This window comes from Pseudorca crassidens, chromosome 2, assembly GCF_039906515.1.
Source record: "Pseudorca crassidens isolate mPseCra1 chromosome 2, mPseCra1.hap1, whole genome shotgun sequence".
NCBI lineage: Eukaryota > Metazoa > Chordata > Mammalia > Artiodactyla > Delphinidae > Pseudorca > Pseudorca crassidens.
This window is the reverse complement of record NC_090297.1, coordinates 37380721-37403531: the sequence shown is the minus strand read 5'-3', so window position 1 is coordinate 37403531 and position 22811 is coordinate 37380721. Positions and strand designations below refer to the sequence as shown.

At 44.3% G+C, this 22811-nt stretch overlaps 2 protein-coding genes across 3 annotated transcripts in view; one reads left to right on the top strand and one right to left on the bottom strand.

The window, feature by feature from the left end:
- PRDX1 (peroxiredoxin 1) overlaps positions 1 to 17678 on the top strand; it is a 46722-nt gene extending 29044 nt beyond the window's left edge. Inside the window, exons 1-6 of one of the 2 annotated variants that reach the window (XM_067725962.1) lie at positions 6769 to 6910; positions 8789 to 8905; positions 11191 to 11344; positions 11851 to 11973; positions 12295 to 12425; positions 17323 to 17678. In XM_067725962.1, coding sequence (XP_067582063.1) covers positions 8800 to 8905; positions 11191 to 11344; positions 11851 to 11973; positions 12295 to 12425; positions 17323 to 17408 — 600 coding nt within the window. In that variant the 5' untranslated portion in view covers positions 6769 to 6910; positions 8789 to 8799 and the 3' untranslated portion in view covers positions 17409 to 17678. Of the gene's footprint in view, positions 1 to 6768; positions 6911 to 8788; positions 8906 to 11190; positions 11345 to 11850; positions 11974 to 12294; positions 12426 to 17322 lie in introns of those variants that run through there. The other variant, XM_067725963.1, reaches the window with a different exon arrangement.
- On the bottom strand, positions 17067 to 22809 carry MMACHC (metabolism of cobalamin associated C). Its single transcript, XM_067725961.1, has 4 exons — positions 22671 to 22809; positions 20689 to 20883; positions 19809 to 19961; positions 17067 to 19206 (listed from the first exon to the last, which is right to left on the bottom strand). The coding sequence occupies exons 1-4, from the start codon at positions 22749 to 22751 to the stop codon at positions 18793 to 18795; spliced, it is 843 nt and encodes a 280-aa protein (XP_067582062.1). The 5' UTR covers positions 22752 to 22809; the 3' UTR covers positions 17067 to 18792.
- Positions 22810 to 22811: the final 2 nt, after the last annotated feature.

Below are 22811 nucleotides of genomic sequence, written 5' to 3'. Positions count from 1 at the left end.
GCCCCAGTCCGCGAAGATCCCACATGCCGCGGAGCGGCTGGGCCCGTGAGCCATGGCCGCTGAGCCTGCGCATCCGGAGCACAGGCTCCGCAACGGGAGAGGCCACAACAGTGAGAGGCCCGCGTACCACACAAAAAAAATAAACAGAAAAAAACAAAACAAAAAAAACTCAGGGTTCGTGATCGCAGCCTTAGACTTCCTACTTGTTAAATGGGAAAAATTAATCCCCTATTTGGTTGAGCTTGTTATTTGAGTTTAATCTGTTAGTTACAGCTGTATTCAATTCTAACAAACATCATTCTTGATAACAGTGTTTCGGTTGGTATCTGTAGGCCTTTGTGTGCCCCAAATATAATTTTATAAATTGAATTCTTTGTAAATTAAAGGATTCAAGTGTTCTTTGAGCTGTTAAATGTAATGTTTTCCTTTCAGCGATAATTTAAAAAATTAACATAATCCTATTTTGAATCATCTGAATGCGCTCATAACTGAATGCTGCCCTGGGATTTTTATTTCCATGATTGCATTTATTGTTACAATTACATTAAAGCATTTAGCTTTAATAGTTTATAGGTTTAACTTTAATGGTTTATAGGTTTAACTTTAATGGTTTATAATTTTATGACAGGCTGCTATTAGGTTAGCAAGTTCTAATGTTAAGATGATCATTGCTCTAGGACATCTGCTTTATACTCACGTTGAATTGCCTTACCTGTTGCATCTAGTTAGTTATGAAGAAGGTGTGTCAGTTAACTGTGTCTACCGCAGCAAATCAGTGGAGTGATATAACTACCGCTTAAAGCTAAGTGAGGGCCAGATGATGTCAAAAAACACTGTATGAACCAAGGTTTCATGGCTAGATTGAATAGAGAAAGGTTGTGGGAGAACTGAGTCAACAACTCAAGGTGTTGGCAAGAATAAGTATGCAGAACCCAGGGGGTGATGAACTATAACAGTATTAGGACCATATTCATGAAGGGTATTGCTTGAATGAAACTCATCTTGCATATTACAACTGGCAATAATTCATCAGCAACAAGTGTAGTAGTGATTAACAAGAAGAACATTTTCAGGAAGCAGTATTTTATTTCCTCTTTTGAAACAGTATTTTAAATTACATTCAATGTTGCATCCTGGGGTAACCTATCAAAATATTAAGTACCCACTTAAAGCCCTCAGCAACCAGCAACTTAGTAATGGATTTTTTTTTTTTTTAATTTAAAGGATTTTAGAGAAAACTCGGTAGTAAATCTCACAGGTGGCAGCACATATACCTACAAGTTGACTCACTTCTTAACTCATTCCTTTTTTGTTTGCTTTTTTGTTACCCTTTCCCAAGTGCAATAAACTTCAATGCTGATGGTGGAGATCAAAGGAAATTATTCTGGGTAGAAACAGTCCATCTTCATGAGTGACCCTTTGCCCTCAAAATGCTGTTTTGTTTTTGTTTGTTTTTGTTAGTTTTGTTTTTTGGGTTTTTTTTGAGTTGCCTTTAATTGTTTTTGTCCTTCCTCTTACCCTCATAGAAAATCTTTGAGGTTCTGGTCTTGGCTCACCTCTTTCCACTTTCTCAGGGATTTCATTTATTCCTACAGTTTCAAGTATCCTTGATATTACAACTGATGTCAAAAAATATAATTCATTAATTTATTTGACAAATACCTAGGGACTGGACTTCCCTGGTGGCACAGTGGTTAAGAATCCGCCTGCCAATGCAGGAGACACGGGTTCGAGCCCTGGTCGGGGAAGATCCCACATGCCATGGAGCAACTAAGCCCGTGCACCACAACTACTGAGCTTGCACTCTAGAGCCCAACGAGCCACAACTACTGAGCCCACATGCCACAACTACTAAAGCCCGTACGCCTAGAGCCCGTGCTCCGCAAAAAGAGAAGCCACCGCAATGAGAAGCCCGTGCACCGCAATGGAGAGTAGCCCCCGCTCGCCGCAACTAGAGAAAGCCTGTGCGCAGCAACGAAGACCCAATGTAGCCAAAAATAAATTACAAAACAAAACAAAACAAAACAAACCCTAGGGACTTCCCTGGTGGTCCAGCTGGTGAGACTCTTCACTCCAGCAGGGGGTCCAGGTTTGAACCCTGGTAGGGGAACTAGATCCCGCATGCATGCCACAACTAAGAAGCCTGCATGCTTCAACTAAGAAGCCTGCATGCCACAACTAAAAGATCCTGCATGCTGCAACTAAAGATCCCTCATACCGCAACTAAAAGAAAAACCAAAAAACAAGTATCTACTGTACCTATCATGTGCCAGGAACCATGCTGATAAGTATTAGGGTAATAACTTGATGAACAGGATAGGCAGGGTCCCTGCCTTCCCACAAGCTTACACTCAAGTTTCCACATTTCCAACTTTCTTCCTATCTCCTGCTGGAATCTCAAATTCAGCATGTCCCAAACTGGACTTGTGATCTCCTCCAAAATCTGTTTCATTACATTTCTGTGAATTGCACCATCTTCATCCAATTCCCCTGGGACTCATCCTCGACTTCTTCCTCTCTTTCAATTCTCATAACTGATGCCCAGATCTTACAAACTCTGCCATCTGATCCCATCTCTCCACACTTGGCACTACTGCCTTCACTCAGGCTCTTGACCTCTTTCCCCCAATCATGGCAATAGCTTCCTTCTTGGTCTCCTTATCCTATATCTTCTTGCTCCCCTAAATCTATTTTCACTGCAGCTGCCAGAATGATAAATAATACAACCTGATATCATTTTCCTATTCAAAACTCTTACATTCTTTCTATACTTCCATATTCAATTTTGCCCCCTGGGATAAAATTCAAACTCCTCAGTCAAGCTTATGGGGTACATCATAACCAATCTGTGTTCTGTGTCTCTGCATTCTAGTCTTTGGCATTTACATTCTACTAATATTCAACTTTTTGTACTTCCCCAAACATATTATATTGTTTTCCACTTCTTTTTCTGTTTTCTCTGCCTGGAGCTCTTTCCACACTTTTCTTCTCCTTAACTAACTTTTTAGTGATCCTTCAAAACACCTCAATAGATGGTGTTTTATTCATCTTTGCATGTCTGGTACCTAGCAGAGAATAGGCCTCCTGTAAATAGAAGAACAATAAATATATAACTAAACCTCTGTGCTGCTGATTTTCAAATCTATATCTCCAACAGTGACCTCTGGATACATCTACCTGGATGTCTTGTGAGCATCTCAATGATGTTTTCCTCAAACCAAACTGATTATCTTCTCCTTTAAGAGAGGAGTCAGTAATAAGTTAGACTCCAGAGTTAGCCTAGCCAAACCAGGATAAGGCACAACTCCATTACAGGCTATGTAAAAAATTTAAAAAATATTTATTATTTATTTTATTTATTTATTTTGGCTGCGCCAGGTCTTAGTTGCGGCATGTGGGATCTTCGCTGTGGCATGCGGGATCTTTAGTTGTGGTATGCGGACTTCTTAGTTGCATAGTGCATGCAGGACCTAGTTCCCGGACCAGGGATTGAAACTGGGCCTCCTGCACTGGGAGCTCAGAGTCTTACCCAATGGACCACCAGGGAAGTCCCAGTCTATGTAAATGTGACACCTGCATAGTGTGCAACATGATGGCTCTGCTGCCTGGGATGGCATCTGGCTCCAAAACCTATTGAAGCCAAATCCGGCCTCTGTACCCCGACACCGAATTAAAGCTTGGAGACAGAATTTTGGTTGAAGTAGAAAAGAAGAGCTTTATTGCTTTGCCAGGCAAAGAAGGCCACAGTGGGCTAATGCCCTCAAAACCTGTGTCCCAACTTGGAGAGGGTTGTGAGAAGTTTTATAGTAATGGCTCTGAGGGCATGATCAGCTTGTGGACATTCTTCTGATTGGTTGGTGGTGAGGTAAGTAGGAGTCAGCATCATCAACCTTCAAGTTCCACCTGGTCTGGGGTCTATGTGCCTGTGGGCAGCATACCATTGTTAAACTTCTCCCACCTGGAGGGGGTTTCAGCATCTGCAAAACTCAAAGACATTGTTATGTGTATCCTTTGAGGGGTAACCAGGACATTGCCCCAAGGCTGCATTATTGTTTCTCTTGATTGTTTGTTTCTCCCTTGTCTCCAATCCCCTCCCTTCCCTAATTAAAAACTGCTTGAATCTGCCCATTGGAACGCAGGGAAGGTCTTTGAGGCTGAAAGAAGGCTATTTCCTGTAATCAAAGGAATGGGGGACACAGAGAGGCTTTGTGTTCAGAAGCCCCACAGGGCCCTGCTTGGTATTACTATTAGTTGTTACTTTAGATAATTAAATTCTTTGGGCATCAGGCATCTCATCTATAAAATAGGTAGTACTCGATAAACGTTCATCATTTTTTTAAAAAAATTATTTATTTATTTATTTTTGGCTGCGTTGGGCCTTCATTGCTGCGCATGGGGCTTTCTATAGTTGCAGTGAGCAGGGGCTACTCTTCGTTGTGGTGGGCGGGTTTCTCATTGCAGTGGTTTCTCTTGTTGCAGAGCCCAGGCTCTAGGCAAGCGGGCTCTAGAGCACAGGCTCAGTAGTTGTGGCTCACGGACTTAGTTACTCCGTGGCATGTGGGATCTTCCCGGACCAGGGCTCAAACCCGTCTCCCCTGCATTGGCAGGTGGATTCTCTTCACTGCGACACCAGGGAAGCCCTCATCACTATTTTTAACCTCAAAACTTCTCCTTCTCCAGTGTTTCCTACATCACTGGTTAGTGACATTACTCACATGGCACCAAGATATGAAACCAAGAAATCAGATTGAACTTCCTCTTTCATCTCACCCTAAATGCAATCAATCCAAAAGCCTGTGGAAATATTCTTTCTCTCCTTCTTCCCTTTCTGCTGCCAATGTCATTTTACAGTTCTGAGACTTCTCTAATCTGGACCATTGCAGTAGCCTCCCAGTTGGTCTCTTTGCCTATTGTCTCCTAGTCATTACATCGATCACACAGCTGCTAGAATCATCTTCCTAAAATGTGGTTCAAGTAGCTTAACTCCACATCTCAAAAATCTGCAATACACTCCAAAATTAATGAAGCACGTCTCCTAGGCCAGTTAGTGTGCCAGGTTCTGGTACTACAAATATAAATAAAACAGATAAAATCCTTCCCAGACTACTGGTGAACAAGGGAGGATAAAGGTCCTGTAGAAGGATAAAGTTCCCCTGCCCCCATTTCCAAAATCTTTACTGTTCTGTGAGGAAACAGATTCTATGATCACTTAATCAGACAAGTGTTCAACAGATTTCTTCTCATAATAATTGTTCTGCTATTTTGGTTTTTTATATTCCCACGAGGATTGGATGTTAATATTTCCCTGGGCCAGGATAACTCTTTTGGTTCTTAAATGAGACAAATAAGCTCAAGTGCCCAGCCCAGGGCCTGGCACATGGTAAATACAATAAATGGTAATTTTCTTCTGGCTGATGTAGGACTGTGTGTTGTTGGTTTAACCTGCTCACAGCAATAACCATCCACTATTAAGCTCTGAATGTCTGTCTCCCCTGAGTCCTCAAGAAGAAGATGAGTAATGGCCAAATAATTGTTCAGTCTCAGGCAGAGAACGAAAAAAAAAATCACTACTGTTGCATGGTAGGATGATAAATGCCAAAAAATTTTGAGATGCTCAGGCAGCATGACACAGCACTTCCCTATCTCTTATCCTGCTATAATGTCCAAGGGAGTTAGGAGGATAGTGGGGGTTGGGGGCAGAAAGGCGGACACAATACTATTTATTAAACACTCCTATTTTATATCAGGTGCTACATTGTGACGTGGGGACACAGAGGTGGTTGTGACCCAAACCCTACCCTTCAGAAAGTCAGTCTAACACGGAGAGATAGACATATAAACAAGTAAAATAGCTTTAAAGTTTTCTTTTTGCTATACAGGCTACTGTTTGGGCAGAAAGGAGGGAATGGTCAATTCTGAGGATGAGTGAAAGAATTTCAGAGGAAGTAGTGCTTCAGCTGAGTCTTCAAACACGTTTTCTGTAGGTCAAATAGAGAACGGGTTCCTCATGCTTGAACAAAAGGCTGAAGGCTTAAAACAGCTACACTCTGCTCTGGGTGTTATAATATAGGAGCAAGGAAGAGTTACAGTAGTAACAATGGCTAACACTTCTAGTGTATAATAAGAACTAGGTACTGTGCTAAATAAACTACAGAGATGATTTCAACAAAGAATAGTATTCCCATTTTACAGACGAGAAAAGTAAGGTTAATGGATTAAGATTCATTTATGAAGGCCACACATGAAATAACCATGAAGAGTTTTAACTCAGGAATACAGAGCCCCAGTTTTTATGAGCCGCAAATCAGAGGGGTGAGTGAGTGACAAGATCAGATTTCAGAAAGATTTCCTCCAGCCACCGTGGAATGGATGGGATGGGAACTCATGGATAGCAGACAGAAAGCAGCAACCCCGTTAATCAGAACAATAAAAGGGAGGCTCTCTAAGCAATGAGGGTTACTGAGGATCAGCACTAGAGCAGAGGCTGCGGGAATCGGTGTAGGGGGGTAATATTTGAGAAATATTTGAAGAGACAGTTCTCAGGGCTTGGTTAGACGTGGTCTTCCGTGGGCAGCAGCTAGAACCCTTACTCTGGTTCAGGCTTTAAGGGCAAGGCGGAGGCGTTCGGGTTTGGAAGTGATCAAAAGAACGCCTCAAACCTCGGCGGCGCGGGGTGGGGGGTTGGTAGTCCGCTAGGCCGCCCCCAGCGAGAGAAATCGCTGAGTCATACTGGCGGGCCGCGTTGGGTCGGGGCGGTGCTCGGGCCAGATCCCCCCCCCTTACCTCTCCCCCGTCCGCACCCCTGGCCCGCCCTGACTCTCGCGAGAGCCTTACAGGCTATAAAGGCCAGCGCCCGGCGCATGCTTTGCGTGTGTGTTTCCTGACTGTTCTTTGTGGCTTGTGAGGAGTGGTGAGTACATGGGCAGCGCGGCCTCTGCGTACCGCTACGCCCCATGTCCCCCGTTCGTCGCCTTTTACTCCTCCTCCTCCTCCCTTCCCCCTCCCCGGGGCCTGCCCAGCTCAACTGGGGTTCTTTGACGGAGAAGGTGGCCGGGCGAGGTGGCCCTCACGTTGGACCCCTTTGTGGGTGCGGGGACGTGGTTGAAACCGGAGGCTAAAGGCGGCTTGAGTATCCTCTTCCCCCGGCAACCAAGGCAGAGGGCGCTGATTGGCTTGGCGTGGCTTGGTGGTGATGGGGCCTCCTGCGGGTTTGTGTGTGTGGGAAGCTTCTAGAGTGGATCTGCAAACTGATTAGAAACTGAGGATACTCGTCCGTCCGTCGTGTATTAGGGGGAAAGGCTGTTCTTGGTCCTGAGCTGTGACTAGCAGTGGAGCTTCAGATATTAAGATTCCGTTCTCCGTCTTTAGTTCTCTATCTGCAGAATGGGTTTGTGGTGATCCTAAATGCCCTCTGTGAAGACTGCGCACTCTTCTGCTGGTGCTTTCTTAAGTGCTAGGGTGGGGGTGATGATGGGAGTGGCAGAGAGGGTACCTGAAGTGAGTTTTTGGGGAGTGGCTTCCTCCACAGAAGTTCAAGGGGAGATTTCCTGAAGGGAACACACCGACTAGAAGTCCAGCAGTGAGTTTTTGGGGAGTGGCTTCCTCCACAGAAGTTCAAGGGGAGATTTCCTGAAGGGAACACACCGACTAGAAGTCCAGCAGCTTCTCATCCCCCACCACTGGTTGTGCTTTAGTGGTCTTGGGGGCCCCCTGGAAAATCAGGTTTGGACAAGAAAGCCATTTATGTTAGGGTCACATCCTGTGTTTGGTTGCCAAGTTGCTTTGTGCCTTGCTGGTTGGTTTTTTGGTTTGCTATTAAAGGTGTTAAGCGGTAAAGTTTGTGGCAATCGATGCTTACAACGTTTCTTTTGGTTGTGGTATTATGAAGCAAGAACTTGGGGACTTGAAAAGTTAGTTTCTTGGCGCTTTCAAACTGATGGCTTACTGGGTTAAATCTTAACTTCTTATTTTGGTCTTGACCTGGGTGAATTCAGTGTAACATTACTCTTTGGCAATAAATTGACTCTTGTTCTACTTCTTATTGCCCCAGAATCTTGGCCCCGAGGTAAGAAACCCATTTTTGAAAGGACTTCTGGGCCTTAAACACAACACCTAGAATTTTGAAATAGAGCCGATGCCATAAATCTTGGTCTTGCGTCTTGAAAAAGTTGGATTGGCTTTAGGGTGTGTGCTGTGTTGGGCAGATCTACCTGGAGAAAGGTCAAAGTGTGCTTACCACATTCTGAAGGCAGATGGAGGTGCAGTCCAGGGAAGGGGCAGCATGGCAGCTTCTGGGAAGCAGGTGCTCAGTGTTTATGGCATTGTGCATTTTGGGTCCAGGTTTGAGAGTTTCCACCTCTTTCTGTCTCTGCATGTGTGTAATGAAAGTACAGAAGAAAATGTAATTGTACGAATGATGGTTCAGGAACAGTAAGAGTTTACTCCAATTGATAAAGAAATTTCCATTTTAAAATGAAAACATAACATTGTAAATCAACTGTACTCCAATAAAAGGTAAAAAAATAAAAACAAAAATAAACTTCAGGGGCTTCCCTGGTGGCGCAGTGGTTGAGAGTCCGCCTGCTGATGTGGGGGACGCGGGTTTGTGACCCGGTCCGGGAGGCTCCCACATGCCGCGGAGCGGCTGGGCCCGAGAGCCATGGCCGCTGAGCCTGCACGTCCGGAGCCTGTGCTCTGCAATGGGAGAGGCCACAACAGTGAGAGGCCTGGCGTACCACAAAAAAAAAAAAAGGCTTGTTTCTAATTGACTTCCTCTTATCTTTTCCAGCTGATCGCAATATGTCTTCAGGAAATGCCAAAATTGGGCACCATGCCCCCCAGTTCAAAGCAACTGCTGTAATGCCAGATGGTCAGTTCAAAGATATCAGCCTATCTGACTACAAAGGTAAGAGTAGTTAGGTTCATTAATGTGGAATTATGTTACAATCTAGGGATGGCTTGTTCATTTTCTGTATCTCTTGTCATATTTTTGATTGTAAAATGATTTTTATATCTCCTGTGTCTTCAGGGTAAGAGGCTTTGTCTTTCTATTGAATTGAAGTGGTGATTATCATCAGTGAACACAGGGTAGCTATCCTAAGTCCAAACTGCTTCTGGAGAAAGCACAAGCTTCATTATGTCTGGACATATATCTTTATTATTTTCCCAGTATTGCTCCTCATTATATTATTGGAGATATTCTCATTATCGTGTTATAAAAGGCCTTCAACAATTTAAAGTCTCAGAGCTAAAGTCTTTGGAGCTGTGAGACTGTATATTCAGTTCAGTTTAAGAAATATGTGTGTCATGATTGCTGTATTAGGCAGAGGGCTTAGGCACATTCCCTTGACTGTTTTGCCCCCAGAGAAAAATTGGTGTCACAATTAGAATAACTCTCCTTTCTGTTAAATAGTTTCAAGTAGACAGCTAGCAAGTTCTAATGAGGTTCTTTTTATTTTGCAGTCATGGAGCAGCAGGGTCTTCTGGGACAATTGAAAATAGAAATTCCTTAGAATGCAAACCTGAAACTCAGGTGTCAAGTATACCTTTCTTGATGGTGTAGCAGTTGGTTCCAAGAGTCAGCTTTTGGGTAGAACCTGTGACTAGGTTTCTTAACAAATTACACATATTGGTTGGAATGAGAGCAGATAAGTGGGGCCCTATGGAGAGAAGCTCCTCCTGGCAAACAAGGTAAGTAGCACCATAGGGAGGTGACTCTGGCTCAAGGGCAAAGGGATGAGGTTTAGGAAGAGCTATTGTGTTCCCTCCAGGGCTTGACCTGCTGTAGCTTGTTAGGCAAAGCCTCTGAGGAAGGTTGTTTTCCGTGAGTGTGTTTATAGTGATTTTGGCTTTCAAAGTGAATGTCCAAAGGATCTGCTTGTTTTTGACTTTCAAACATTGTTGCTATCTGGAAATAAGTGAATATTTGGAATTGTTCCAAATAGCCCATTAGGTATGGTGAGAAGCTGCCCTCAGGTTGAAGATCTAGAATACTTCAATTGGTAATCAGAATGAGTTTCATAAAATTGCAACTAGAAATTCTGTTACCTACCAGGAGAAGTTTTGGAACTTTTGCCTTATAAATTTTTTTTTTGCTTGTCCTGTCAGGCTTGTTTGAAACATATCTGTGGTTATTCAGGTGATCACTTAAACCTTAGCCATCAGAGACTTCCCTGGTGGTCCAGTGGTTAAGAGTCCCCCTTCCAGTGCAGGGGACGTGGGTTCAATCCCCAGTCGGGGAACTAAGATCCCACATGCTGCGGGCATGCTGTGGGGCAACTTAAGCTCGTGCGCCACAACTACAGAGCCTGCACACTACAACTAGAGTGAAGCTCGTGCACACTGCAGGGAAGATCCCTAGTGCCGCAAGGAAGACCCGCTGCAGCCTAAATAAATAAACAAATAAACAAATCTTACCCATCACATTACTGTGGTTCCTTGTGGAAGAATTGCAGAGGTTCTGACTTTCTCTTGTTGGTCTTACTGCCTTGCAGCAGAGAATGCAGCAATTCGGCTCTTTCTGGGCACTGATTATATAAGCATTGGCATTAGATTGTCCAGTAGATAATTGCGTCTTTGCTTTTTTTCTTCACTGGAGAACTTGGTGTTTGTGCTAATTTTAACTATCCAGAGATCAAAATTAGATGGAACAGTGTTTATTCTGTAGTTGGCAGCTAACATGGAGGCAGGAAAATAAAGCATGGAAATGAAGAACTTTTTCTTGTGGAAGAGGTTCTGACAGTAGGTGCAAGGAATCTTCTCTGTTGAGCATCTTGGCATTTTAACAAATGTGTCTGCCATCATCTTGGAAAGGCTGCTTTTTTCCATAGGAGAATGTCTTCAGGTTTACATTCTCTATAAGGCAAGGAAGTCTGTTTCTTTCCTTTTTTTTTTTAAATACATTTATTTACTTATTTATGGCTGCGTTGGGTTTTCATTGCTGCACGCGGGCTTTCTCTAGTTGCAGAGAGTGGGGGCTTCTCTTGTTGCCGAGCACGGGCTCTAGGCGTGCGGGCTTGAGTAGTTGTGGCACGTGGGCTTAGTTGCTCTGCGGCCTGTGGGATCTTCCCAGACCAGGGCTCAAACCCGTGTCCCCTGCATTGGCAGGTGGATTTTTAACTACTGCACCACCAGGGAATTCCCAGGAAGTCTATTTCAAAGGCTAACTTGGGCTTTTTTATTTCCCCCCAGGAAAATACGTTGTGTTCTTCTTTTACCCTCTTGACTTCACCTTTGTGTGCCCCACGGAGATCATTGCTTTCAGTGATAAGGCAGAAGAATTTAAGAAACTCAACTGCCAAGTGATTGGTGCTTCTGTGGATTCTCACTTTTGTCACCTGGCATGGTAAACCTCTTGGTCCATTTGGCATGGAGATTTTTTGTTTTTCTTTTTTTAAAATTACTACTTTTTTTTTTTGGCTGCGCTGTGTGGCATGTGGGATCTTAATTCCCCGACCAGGGATGGAACCTGTGCCCCCTGCAGTGGAAGCGCAGTCTTAACCACTGTACCACCAGGGAAGTCCAGGCATATGGACTTTTAAATTAAGCAGCAACTGGGACTGGGAGGCTTTGGCAATAGACTTTCTCAAGTATTGATTTCTGGCTCATAGAAGGAGAACAAATGCTCTGACTTGTTGTTACTACCTGGCAGCAGAGAAAAAGCAGCTTGGATTACAGCTGAGTGTACCCTGGTGACCTTAACTGTCCTCAGCCGGTTATTTTACTGCTGGAAAAAGTTTGAAGTTTTCTGGGGAGTAAGATTAGGAATGTTGGACAGGAGAAGGAATAGTTATAGTTAATGCTTTTGCTACACAAGAGTTTGAATGAATGTATGTGTGCTTTTTGCTGTAGGATCAACACACCCAAGAAGCAAGGAGGACTGGGACCCATGAACATTCCCTTGATATCAGACCCCAAGCACACCATTGCTCAGGACTATGGGGTCTTAAAGGCTGATGAAGGCATCTCATTCAGGTATATACCTGCTGGGGGGCTGACAGTCATCAGGAGAATTATCTGATTGGCTGAGGACCTTTTATTTGAAAGGTAGAGCCCTGATCTGTGGAGTCTTTTTTCTTATTTCATTTTTTTTCCTGTTGTATTGAGAAATAATTGATAGACATCACTGTAAGTTTAAGGTGTATGGCATGATTTCATTTCATTCTTTTATGCTGGGCCTAAGGGGAAGGCCAGTGCAAGTGTGGGAGACCAGCCTATTTCCATTTCTTCTCTATTCTAAGAAAGCAATTTCTAAAACTGTACTGTCTTTCTCAAACCTTTAATACTTTTTTCCAGGGGCCTTTTTATTATTGATGATAAAGGTATCCTTCGACAGATCACCATAAATGACCTTCCTGTTGGCCGTTCTGTGGATGAGACACTGAGACTGGTTCAGGCCTTCCAGTTCACTGACAAACATGGGGAAGGTAAGTCAGTCTGCCTGGTGACAGGACAGCGGAGTGGGAAAGATGGGAGGAACAAAGTCTACCAGATAAAAGGGTGATTATGTCTCTTCAAGAAGTTGCCATCTCTGAATTATAGTGGGTTGTGGGGGTGGGGCAATGGAAAAGCCTGGGGAGGAGAATATAAAGGCTTCTTGTTCCAACCGCGTATTCCCAGCTTCTGCCCTGATCACTTAGTATCGCTCACTGCTGCAGATTCAACTTATTAAAAGAGTGTAGGAGGATCCCATAGGGTGTGTTAAGGGCGAAACAAAAGGCTGGGAATCACACCTAGACATGAACCATGCCGCTCTTGACAAGTGTTTACTGGGGGGAGAGCTTAATCCCTGTAGACCATATTTGTTTCATTGGGGTAATGTCCAACCAGTTTTGGAAAATGAAACGAAAATAGGACTAAGATAACTTATCCAAAGACAGGTAGAAACAGTTAATACATTTTTATCTTTTAAAAATCCATTCTGTTGGTGCAATGTGGTTGTATTTGTAAGACTTATAATCAACAAATACCAAACTATATATATGCTCAATATAAAAATTTTTCTAAGGAAGGAGGGGTTAGGGCTGAAGGGTTTGAGATGAAATACCAAGGTTCTTCGTTAGAAGTTCCAGGATGAAAGACGATGTTCTTGTGAGTCTGAACATGACCGAGTAGATTCAATTTACGGTTTTTATCTAGCATTTGCTAGAGTGCAGGTCTTTCTTACTGCTCTAGCCCTTCTCTCCTTATATATTCTCTCATTGCAGTGTTTTGATAAAGTCCTGAACTACTTGCTCCCAGCCTTTGAGTTTATAAGGCTGTAGCTTTTGACAGCTCCCCACTTCTGCCCAGTGTAGTTGTTGCTTGGAATGAGATAGCCTTATCCCAACTGGGTTGAGTTTTAAGAACTCGGCTCCTCCATCTGCTGCAGGTGCTGGGTATGTAGGGGGAGGGGATCTTGAACCCCACCCCCACCCCAGCTTAATATGATTGAGGGTAAGATGGTTGTGATCAAGTGCTACTGATACCAAGTGCGCAGGTGGACTTGGACAAATTTCTTGTCTTATTACATCTCATTTTCTTTCTCTAGAAAATAAGTAGTTCTGACTAGCTCTCTAGGGCTCATTTCAGCTCTGATCTTGTGAGTTAAAGGAGGTGGAAGTTAAGAGTCTGGATTAGTGGTGTTTGTTTGGGGGACCCAAAAGTGCTAGCTTGACTAGAGTGGAAGGCTAATAGGTAATGGGAATCAGAAGGCACCATTTGCAGAAGCATGTGTGGGCTTTACTCTGGATTAAAGGAGCAGACAGCTGCTGAGACTGCCCCCTGGTGGAGAATGAAGTTCAGTACAAAGACGGAAGGCACTGTGGAGTGGCCAAGTCGGCCCTTTACTGGACTTTGCTAGGACCTTGCATAGACTCTTGAACCCAAGCTTTCATGACTCTGTGAAGCTTGCTTCTTCACACTCTATTGTTCTCTGCTTTCCATCCCATTAGAACAGGCACAGCTTTCTGTGCGCAGCCTTTTATGGCTTATAGTATGATAGTTCCCACTTGAGAATATGTAAATACCAACCAGGCAGTCTATATGACGTGCTGTCATGTGTTGTTTATTTGACAAATAACCCCGCATTCCTATTTTTAAAATTGAGATGTAATTGACATATAACATTATATTATTTTCAGGTGTACAACATAATGACCTTATGTTTGTATATCCTATGTTCGTATTTTTACCTAAAAATTTTTTTTGATCTTGAATTTTACACTTTTTTGCGGGGAAGGGGTCTTTAAGTGAACTACATTACATTTTAGCAGAGAGAAGGGTGGAACTGACAATTTCCATAGAGAAATTTTTTACTGAAAAAATCCTATATTCCTATTTTTAAGGACAAATAAACCAATATTTAAACACAGTATATATTCATAGTTAATGGTGGAACTGGGATCCAAATTCAAAGCCCTCTTTTTCTTAGGTAATTTCAAATGCTGAAAAAGTCATTGTTTAGGGCCTTCTGTGTTGGCGAGAGTTGTGGTACTTCAGCTGCACTTGAAAGCTGGTAAATGTGGGACTCAGCCAGTTCTTCTGGGCTCCATATTGATTCTGAAAAACCAGCACTGTTGGGTATGAGTGAATCATCCAAGTGTGGATCTTTCTGTCCTGTCATTAGTTATGGTACAGTCTTAAGTGCCAAGAGGCTTTAGTGCCAAGGAGACTAAATTGTCAAGGTCCTTCTTTCTGGTTCATTATTCCTTCTATCTTTGTATCATTTGTATTCCTGGACAGAAGAATCTTTGGTTTCCCTGCTGGCAAACTACAGGGTGGCTCTGGGTCTGGTCTCTGTTTTTATGTTGCTTTTTATTCTTGGAAGCTTGTTTATGCTTAGGACCTGTGTTCTAATCCTTTGGTGCCACTAAAGCTAATGACTGTGTCACAATCAAATGGAGATTTTGTAAAGCAGCTGGGTTTGCCATTTAGTGCTTGTTCCCTCCATACCTTGTTCCCAGACTGCTGTTTGCAGTGTCTGACATCTGAGGCTTTGACATCCTTGGACTGAAAGGGGCTTCCCCTCTCTCACCTGAGCAAGTGAGATTTTTGCTGCTCCATTACTGAACTTTGCTGACTACATGCTTCCTAGAAGACTAAACAGCAAATAGAGTAGAAAATCAGAGATTGGTTCCCTTGCCTCACTTTCCTCAGGTTTGCCCAAGGAGCATTGCTAACTTAGGATCGTTGGAAAGGTTGAAAGGTGCTTTTCTGCATAAAGTGTGCGAAAGATTCAAACTTGGACCTTTTGCTTACCAAGGTATAGCAGGCAGTTACTTAGTGAAACAAGCAGGACCTTCTGTGGAGGTTGTGCCCCTTATTTCAGGCATTCTTGTTTGGCAGAGTTAAGGAACACTGAGAAGGAAAACTGTTTGCTGCTTTCAGATCTCTGAAGGGCTGCTAGAGGGAAGAAGCAGCTCAGTGTTAGGGTTTACACAGTCCTAGCTTTGTCATTTTTTAGCTTACATTTTTCTTGGGTATGGGGGCAAGTCACTACCTTAATCAATTTTTATTGTGGTTATATATAATTTACTTTTTTTTTTTTTTTTGCATTACGCGGGCCTCTCACTGTTGTGGCCTCTCCCGTTGCGGAGCACAGGCTCCGGACGCGCAGGCTCAGCGGCCATGGCTCATGGGCCCAGCCACTCTGCGGCATGTGGGGATCTTCCTGGACGGGGGCACGAACCCGTGTCCCCTGCATTGGCAGGCGGACTCTCAACCACTGCGCCACCAGGGAAGCCCCTAATTTACCTTTTTGAGTGCATAATTCAGTGGCATTAATTACATTCACAGTGTTGTACATCTATCACCACTGTTTCTCTTTTTCATCATCCCAAACAGGCAGTAGTAACCATGAAGCAATAACTTACCATTCCCCTTTCCCTCCAGCCTTTGGTAAACTTCTACTTTCTGTGTCTATGAATTTGCCTATTCTAGGTGTTTCATGTGAGTGAAATCATATAGTATTATCCATTTGTGTTTGGATTCTTTCACCTAGCATAATGTTTTCAAGGTTTATCCAGGCTGTAGTATGTATCAGAACATTATTATTTTTAAAGGCCGAATAATATTCCGACACACACACACACACACACACACACACACACACACAGAGTTATGTGTATCCATCCGTTAGCAGGTTGTTTCCACCTTTTGGCTATTGTGAATAATATTGCTAAAATATTGGTGAACTGGTGTCTGAATCCTTGTTTCCAGTTACTTTGGGGCTATATATAGGAGTAGAATTGCTGGGTCACATGGTAATTCTATGTTTAGATTCTTGAGGAACTGCCGAACTGTTTTCCACAGCACATGCACCATTTTACATTCCCACCAGCAATACCAAGGGCTCTTTACATCCTTCCCAACATTTACTTTCCTTTTTTTTTTTTAAACTATAGCCATCCTAGGGGATGTGAAGTGGTATCTCATTGTAGTTTTGACTAGTGACGGCATATTTTCATATGTTTATTTGACCATTTGTATATCTTTGGAGATATGTCTTTTTTCAAGTCCTTTGCCCATTTTTGAATTGGGTTGTCTGTTGAGCTGTGGGAGTTCTGGATTTCAATTTTGGCTATTAATCCCTTATCAGATATGATTTATAAATATTTTTTCCCATTCTGTGGGTTGTCTTCACTCCATAATGTCCTTTAATCTACAAAAGTCCTTAATGTCAGTCAAGTCCAATTTACCTTATGTTTTTTACTGTTGTTTGTGTTTTCAGTATCATGTCTAAGAATACATTTCCAAATCTAAGGTCATGAAGTTTGACCACCCTGTGTTTTCTTCAAAGAGTTTATGGTATATAGGCTGTTGATCAATTTGCGAGTAAACTTTTTGTGTATGGTATGAATAGATGTCCAATTTCATTGTTCTACATGTGGAAATCCAGCTGTTCCAGCACCATCTGTTGAAGAGCATTTAAGCTTATTTTTCAAAGGTGCATTTTTGAAGCATACATAAAATTACTGAGAACATATGAATACCCACTTACCTACTACCTACTGTTAACAAAATCGTAATATTTTGCTGTACATGCTTTAGACAGATTATTTTTAGAACAAAGTATAAAGTTGAAGCTGTTACTTAATTTCTTTAAATTTCAGTTACTCTGTGAACAAATTAGGTATCATAGTAATTAGGGCTCTGGTGAGGATTAAATTACATATTTATAGCTTTGAACTAAAAGGCTGAATGATCTCAGACTGCAGGGTAGGTTTCCTGGTGCCTGAATGTTGCTCTTTAGGGCTCACATTTGGTTTTGAGGCATCCACTTGTCCTTGGGAGGGTGGAGCTCACCACTGATCAGGTTATTAATTAGTATCCTTTCTTTTGCAGTGTGCCCAGCTGGCTGGAAGCCTGGCAGTGATACCATCAAGCCTGATGTCCAGAAGAGCAAAGAATATTTCTCTAAGCAGAAGTGAGCACTGGGCCATTTTAGGGCCAGGCTGCAGTAGGTGGCCATGAGAACAAAACCTCTTTTGTACTATTATCATGCTTAAAACACAAGACCTTGCACTCAGCGCAGATGTGGTGTGGGACAGGACAGGCCTTTCCTGCAGGGGCTGGGGAGGCCAGCCTTTCTTCCTCTGGGGGGAATGGCCTGAACTGTATTATGGGGCAGGCAAACTGATGTGTATAGTAGTAGGTTATCGCTTTTGGTCTTTTGTAGTTTTATTAAACTTGAGCTGAGACCTTGTTGATTCTTCATTTTAGGGGGACATTAGCCTTTGAGTGTAAGAGGAATTTACTTTTTGCTTTTCCCTCTTTAGGGGAAAATGAGGTGTGAGAGTGTCTCAGAATCAGGAAATTATATTGAGGGGAAATGCAAGTACATACAGAGGATGGACCTCGAAGCAAGGTGTTTCATTTTCACCATATCTGGAGAAGAGCAAGGCCTCCTACTACAGTACTGGCCAAGGCACTGCAATTTTTGCTATAGGCTGGGTTGCAGGTTAAGAGCCCAATGAGATTACTGACATTTACTTTTACACTACTGGGAGGGCTGTATGAAAACCTGAAGCTTGGCCTCTTCTGATAAATGCCTGGTACTGGTTCTGTAAAAAGATCAGAGTTAGAGGCTTCAGTACCTTTGGAACTAAAAGGGGGAGGGGGAGACAAACACAGCGCTGGTGTTCATAGGGTAGGTTTCTGTGTCAAAAGCACAGTGCTGAGCACCTCTTGGCTTCCCTGGGTTTCTATCCTTGATTTAAGGGTAGTTCTTATTCTCATATCATTGTCCTGAGGGAGGGTTGTCAGTGGGGCAAAGGTGGATTCCTCCTGGGCTCTTGAGGCTAGGGCAGATTCAGGACTGAGAATCCTTCTGTATATCATGTGGTGCCCTTCTAGACACCTTCCAGACACGGCTACCCCAGCCTACCTACCCCTCCAGTATTCAGACAAGTAAGAACTATGAGCGGCAGTATAGGATTCCTGGGGCCTTTAATAATAGCTTATTATATGCCAGGTACTATTTCGTATTTATTCAGTCTCCATAAGAACCCTCTGAGGCAGGTACCGTTATTTAGGGGATAGTTGCTTCTTAAGCCCTGTAACAAGTAGCATCTTGAAGCACTGCAGAGAAATGGTAACAGGTAATAATCCCACATTCCAAGGCAGGTGGCAAGTCTGGATCTGCTTTGGTCTTTTGACCAAACTTCTTCAAGCCTTGTTATCTTCATTTAATATCTCTACTATAATTCTTTATCAAAAATGATCATCTTGTACCCAATAAAATCTTGTCTAGCCAAATAAGTCCCAGCAGGTGCAACTGTCATAAATGAGGATCCCACAGGGGAGGGGAGGGTATCAAGGGCCAGAGGATGCAGGTGGTGAGACCCTGGGGCTGAGCCAGCCTCTGCTGGGATTCTGAGGCTTCCTGGGGATGAATGTGGTGAAATGAAGCTCTTGGGATGTAGAGCTAGGCTCCTCTGAGGTCTGGGCCAAGCCCAGTAAGGCCAAGCGTTGGGCAGGCGGAGTGGAAAAGTAGGCCTTCTGCTCTTCTGAGTAGCGCTCCTGAGGTGGTACAGCATCCCGGTAAGTCCAGTCACGCCAATGGAAGTTGAAGCGTTCAAGCAGGGTGATCCGGTCAGCTCTTGCAGGTACACAGTCGAGGGGCTTTGTGGGTGGCAGATCTGGCACCTCTATTCCTCGCAGCAGCACGACCCCTCGGATGGCAAACCAGCCCCCAAATCTGGGATGTATGCACACACCTGATATGTGCTGGAGAGTGGGTAAAAAAGAAGACAGTCATGGAGGTCGTCTTGGCACCAAATCCAGCTACCAGCAATGCAAGCTAGGTTTGTGCACTTACTCATTCTCATTTCTCATTCTGAGTCTACATGTGAGCCTCTGTCAGTCCTTGACTGGACTCCTCTATTCCCTCTCCTGGACAACTTTTTTCATGAAGTCACTGACCACAAGGAAACGTTCCTTGAGCTGAACTTCAGCTTCCCAGTCTCACCACTCTAATCACAGCTCTGCCCCCTCCATTCTATCACAAAGACTAAGAACAGACTAGTTCTCTGTGTCCCTAGGAACCAGACCCCTGACCATGGTGCATCTTTGTCCTGGATTGTACCCATCAATTCCTTTACCCAGGGGAGGTGGAAGAATGACACCTGAAATCTTTTTTTTCTTTTGGCTGTGCTTCGCGGTTTGCGGGATTCTCAGTTCCCCAACCAGGTAATGAACCCGGGCCATGGCAGTGAAACCCTGGAATCCTAAACACTAGGCCTCCAGGGAACGCCTGGGACTTGAAATCTTGAGGGATTTTCCTTTCCTTTTCTTTCTCAGCCCCTATTCATTAATATTTACCCTCTGACCTGGGTTCCCCAGGGGTCAGACTCCACATCCTGTCGTTGGTAGTAATAAGCTGCCCCTGCCACATGGGCTGCTGTCTGGGCCAGAATCTTGGGGCGCCGGTTTGGGTGTACCTCGTAGTCAGCGATGATTTCTACTTGCATCTCTGGGAGGCTCTGTGATAGAGAACAAGATGGAAGCTTTTAGCACAAGAAGAATCATGGCCATGTCCAACAGAGCCTTAAGTTGTGTTAACACGGCCCTGTCCTCAGAAGTCATGTTTAAAGGGGAAACATGATCTTAAACTTGGAGTGGGGCTGGGGGCTCCAGCGTGAAGAAAGCAATATTGTGTCTAAGAGGGCCCATGTTTGAAGGGAAATACAGTCTTGTTCAGAAACCTTTATGAGGGGTGACTTGGCTCTGCCCTCCGGAGGCCCAATGTGGAGGAAGACATGGCCCAGCTTTGGGGAGACCCAGTGTGTGTGTACGTGTGTATATACATGTAAAGTGTGTAGTGGGGGAGTATTCTGTCCTCAAAAGACCCCAAAGACAGCATAAAGCTTCCAGGTCTAGGGCAAAGAAAGGTGAGAGATGCGTGGGGAATGTTGGGCTTATTCCCATTTCACTTGGAGGCCAAGGGAAATCTGATCATATAGTTGTCCATCAGTGAAGGGTGAGTGAGACTGGTTTCAGACCTGGGGGGCTGCTAGAGGAGGTGGCCAAACCCGGGGTGAGAAGGCAGAATGGGGAGAGATCACATTGTCAAGGCTGGCTTTAGGATACCCTTCTGCCCGGGAAGTGGCTCCTAGCCCTAGGCAGGTCTAGATCCTGCACTAAGCTTCAAGGAGCTGGAAGCAGATGCAGGTTTTGAAGCTGGGGAAGGCTACAGCCAGCGTTGCTCACCTCTCTAACACGGCCCAGGTGGTATGCCACACACTGGTCCACAGGGTCAGTCAGTGGTTGGAGGTGGCAGCTCTGCAGGAAGGGCTTGAGGGCCCGGTCAAACATGGCAGGTGTGCTGAGTACCAGGAAGGCCAGGGTAGGTCCTGGCAGGGGCAGGTGGAAGGCTGGAGGCAGGAGTGCATTGTACCATGCCACCTGGAACAGAGAAAATTCAGGCCACACAAGAGGGCCAACTTAGGCCTTAGCCAGGCCCATACCTTAGCTTTGCATTCAAGGCTTCATGCATCTTGCCCAGCCTCCCTCTTATTCAATCAATGAAATTCTACTGATGTATGATGTGTGTTTATGGGGACGCATCTGAATCTGACGTGGAGTTACAATAGAGAGGCAAAGAATTCATAAAAAACTAAGGACAAAAAAAATTGATTATATTGTGATTAGTGCAATAACAGAGCCAGTGAAGGCCCTCTGAAATTTGAAAAGGCTTGGAAGCTGAGTCTTGAAGGCTAGGAAGGAAACTTACAGGCTGACGTGGAGAGGGAGAATCTGGTATGTGTTTTAAATAGGTCCCAGCATAAACAAAGAGGTAAAAAGTGCAAGGCATAGTTGGAGAATAGCAAATTGTCTAGTTTGACAGAAGTGAAGCATCTGTAGAGGGGAGCAGAGGGAGAGAAGCCTGGAGAGATCAGTAGGAGTAAGACTGACTGGCCTTGAATACTACCAATTTGAGGAATATGGGTCTAATTTGGTGACAATGAGGGGCTAGCCATTGAAGATTTAAGGAGTAAACTGACATGATCAGTTTTAGATCAGTCTGGCTGCAGTGTGGAGGATGGAATGGAGGTAAAGTGACAGCAAGTAGGTTACTGCAGAAATTCAAATGATAAATAGTGGCCTGGACCAAGAGCATAGATGGGTTGAATGGAAGGAAATGGATCTGGGATAGGAGACAGATTGCTAAAGGTCTCAGTGGCTGATTGTATGTGGAGCTAGGGAGGTGAGAGAAGGAGGAGCTTAGGATGATTGGCAGGGCTGTATATGGCACTGTTCAATACCATAGCTCCCCCTATCCAGGCCTACCTGATTGCACCAGCTAGGCATCCCCACTCTCCCTCATACCTGCCATCCACCACTACTACCTCAACACCTTTATTCAAGCTCTTCCTGATATTTGGGATGTACATAACCTTCCAATCTATCTTTTCATATATAGTTCAACTCCATTTTTTCCAGGGAAGCCTCTCTGAGGCTAGATCCAACCTACTTCTTCCTCTATAATCCTCTCCCAGCACTGCTGTGTGCCACTCAGTGGAAGGGGTGGAAGTGGGCTGCCTCGTAAGCATCAGGCAAAAGGCTCAAGCTGAGTTGACTTAGCTTTGTTTCCAAGCACAGGGTTCAGTGCAGGGGACACTGGATATAGGGAAATGGACCTATGGGAACAAGGGTAGGTGGTGATGCCAGACTTCTGTGTCAGGCAAGTGTATAGTTTATATACCCAGCCCAGCACTGGTGACTGGCAACATCATGAATGTAACCTTTTATTGGTAGATGGAACAACCCAGCCAACTGTCTGCTTGCTCAACACCATGAATGCCCTTCGCTAATCAGATGACCAAAATTCTAGCCATGCAAACATTCCAGGCCTTGCCCTCCTCCCAACTCCTTCGGGAAGCTTCCAAAATGACTCTGGCCCCACAGTACCTTTCTTCCTGTAAATTACGTAGGTGACAAAGCCACAGGGTTACTGGATCATATGGTGTCTCCTATTCATCAATCCGGCATTGTATGAGGGTAAAAGGACAAACCTGCAACAGTTCTCTACCCGTTTAGCCCAAGCGCCCGTTGAGACCCTGTCCCGATACGTCAAACGAACACGGGGCCAGAAGAGCTCGGGAAAGTTCAGAGGACTCCAGGGCCTCACGCCGGTGGCACCGAAGCCAACCATACACTTCGCCCTAGCACCACAGTAGGGATAAACCAACCTGGAAGGGGTAAACCTCGAAGCCGAAAGGGCACAACGTGTCCTCAATCTTCTGCTTCAGCTCTGCTACTTGCGGCTCCATAGCGCACGCTACACGCTGAGCCTGCTGGGGAATGGAGTCTCAAGGTAACTCGGGACGTTA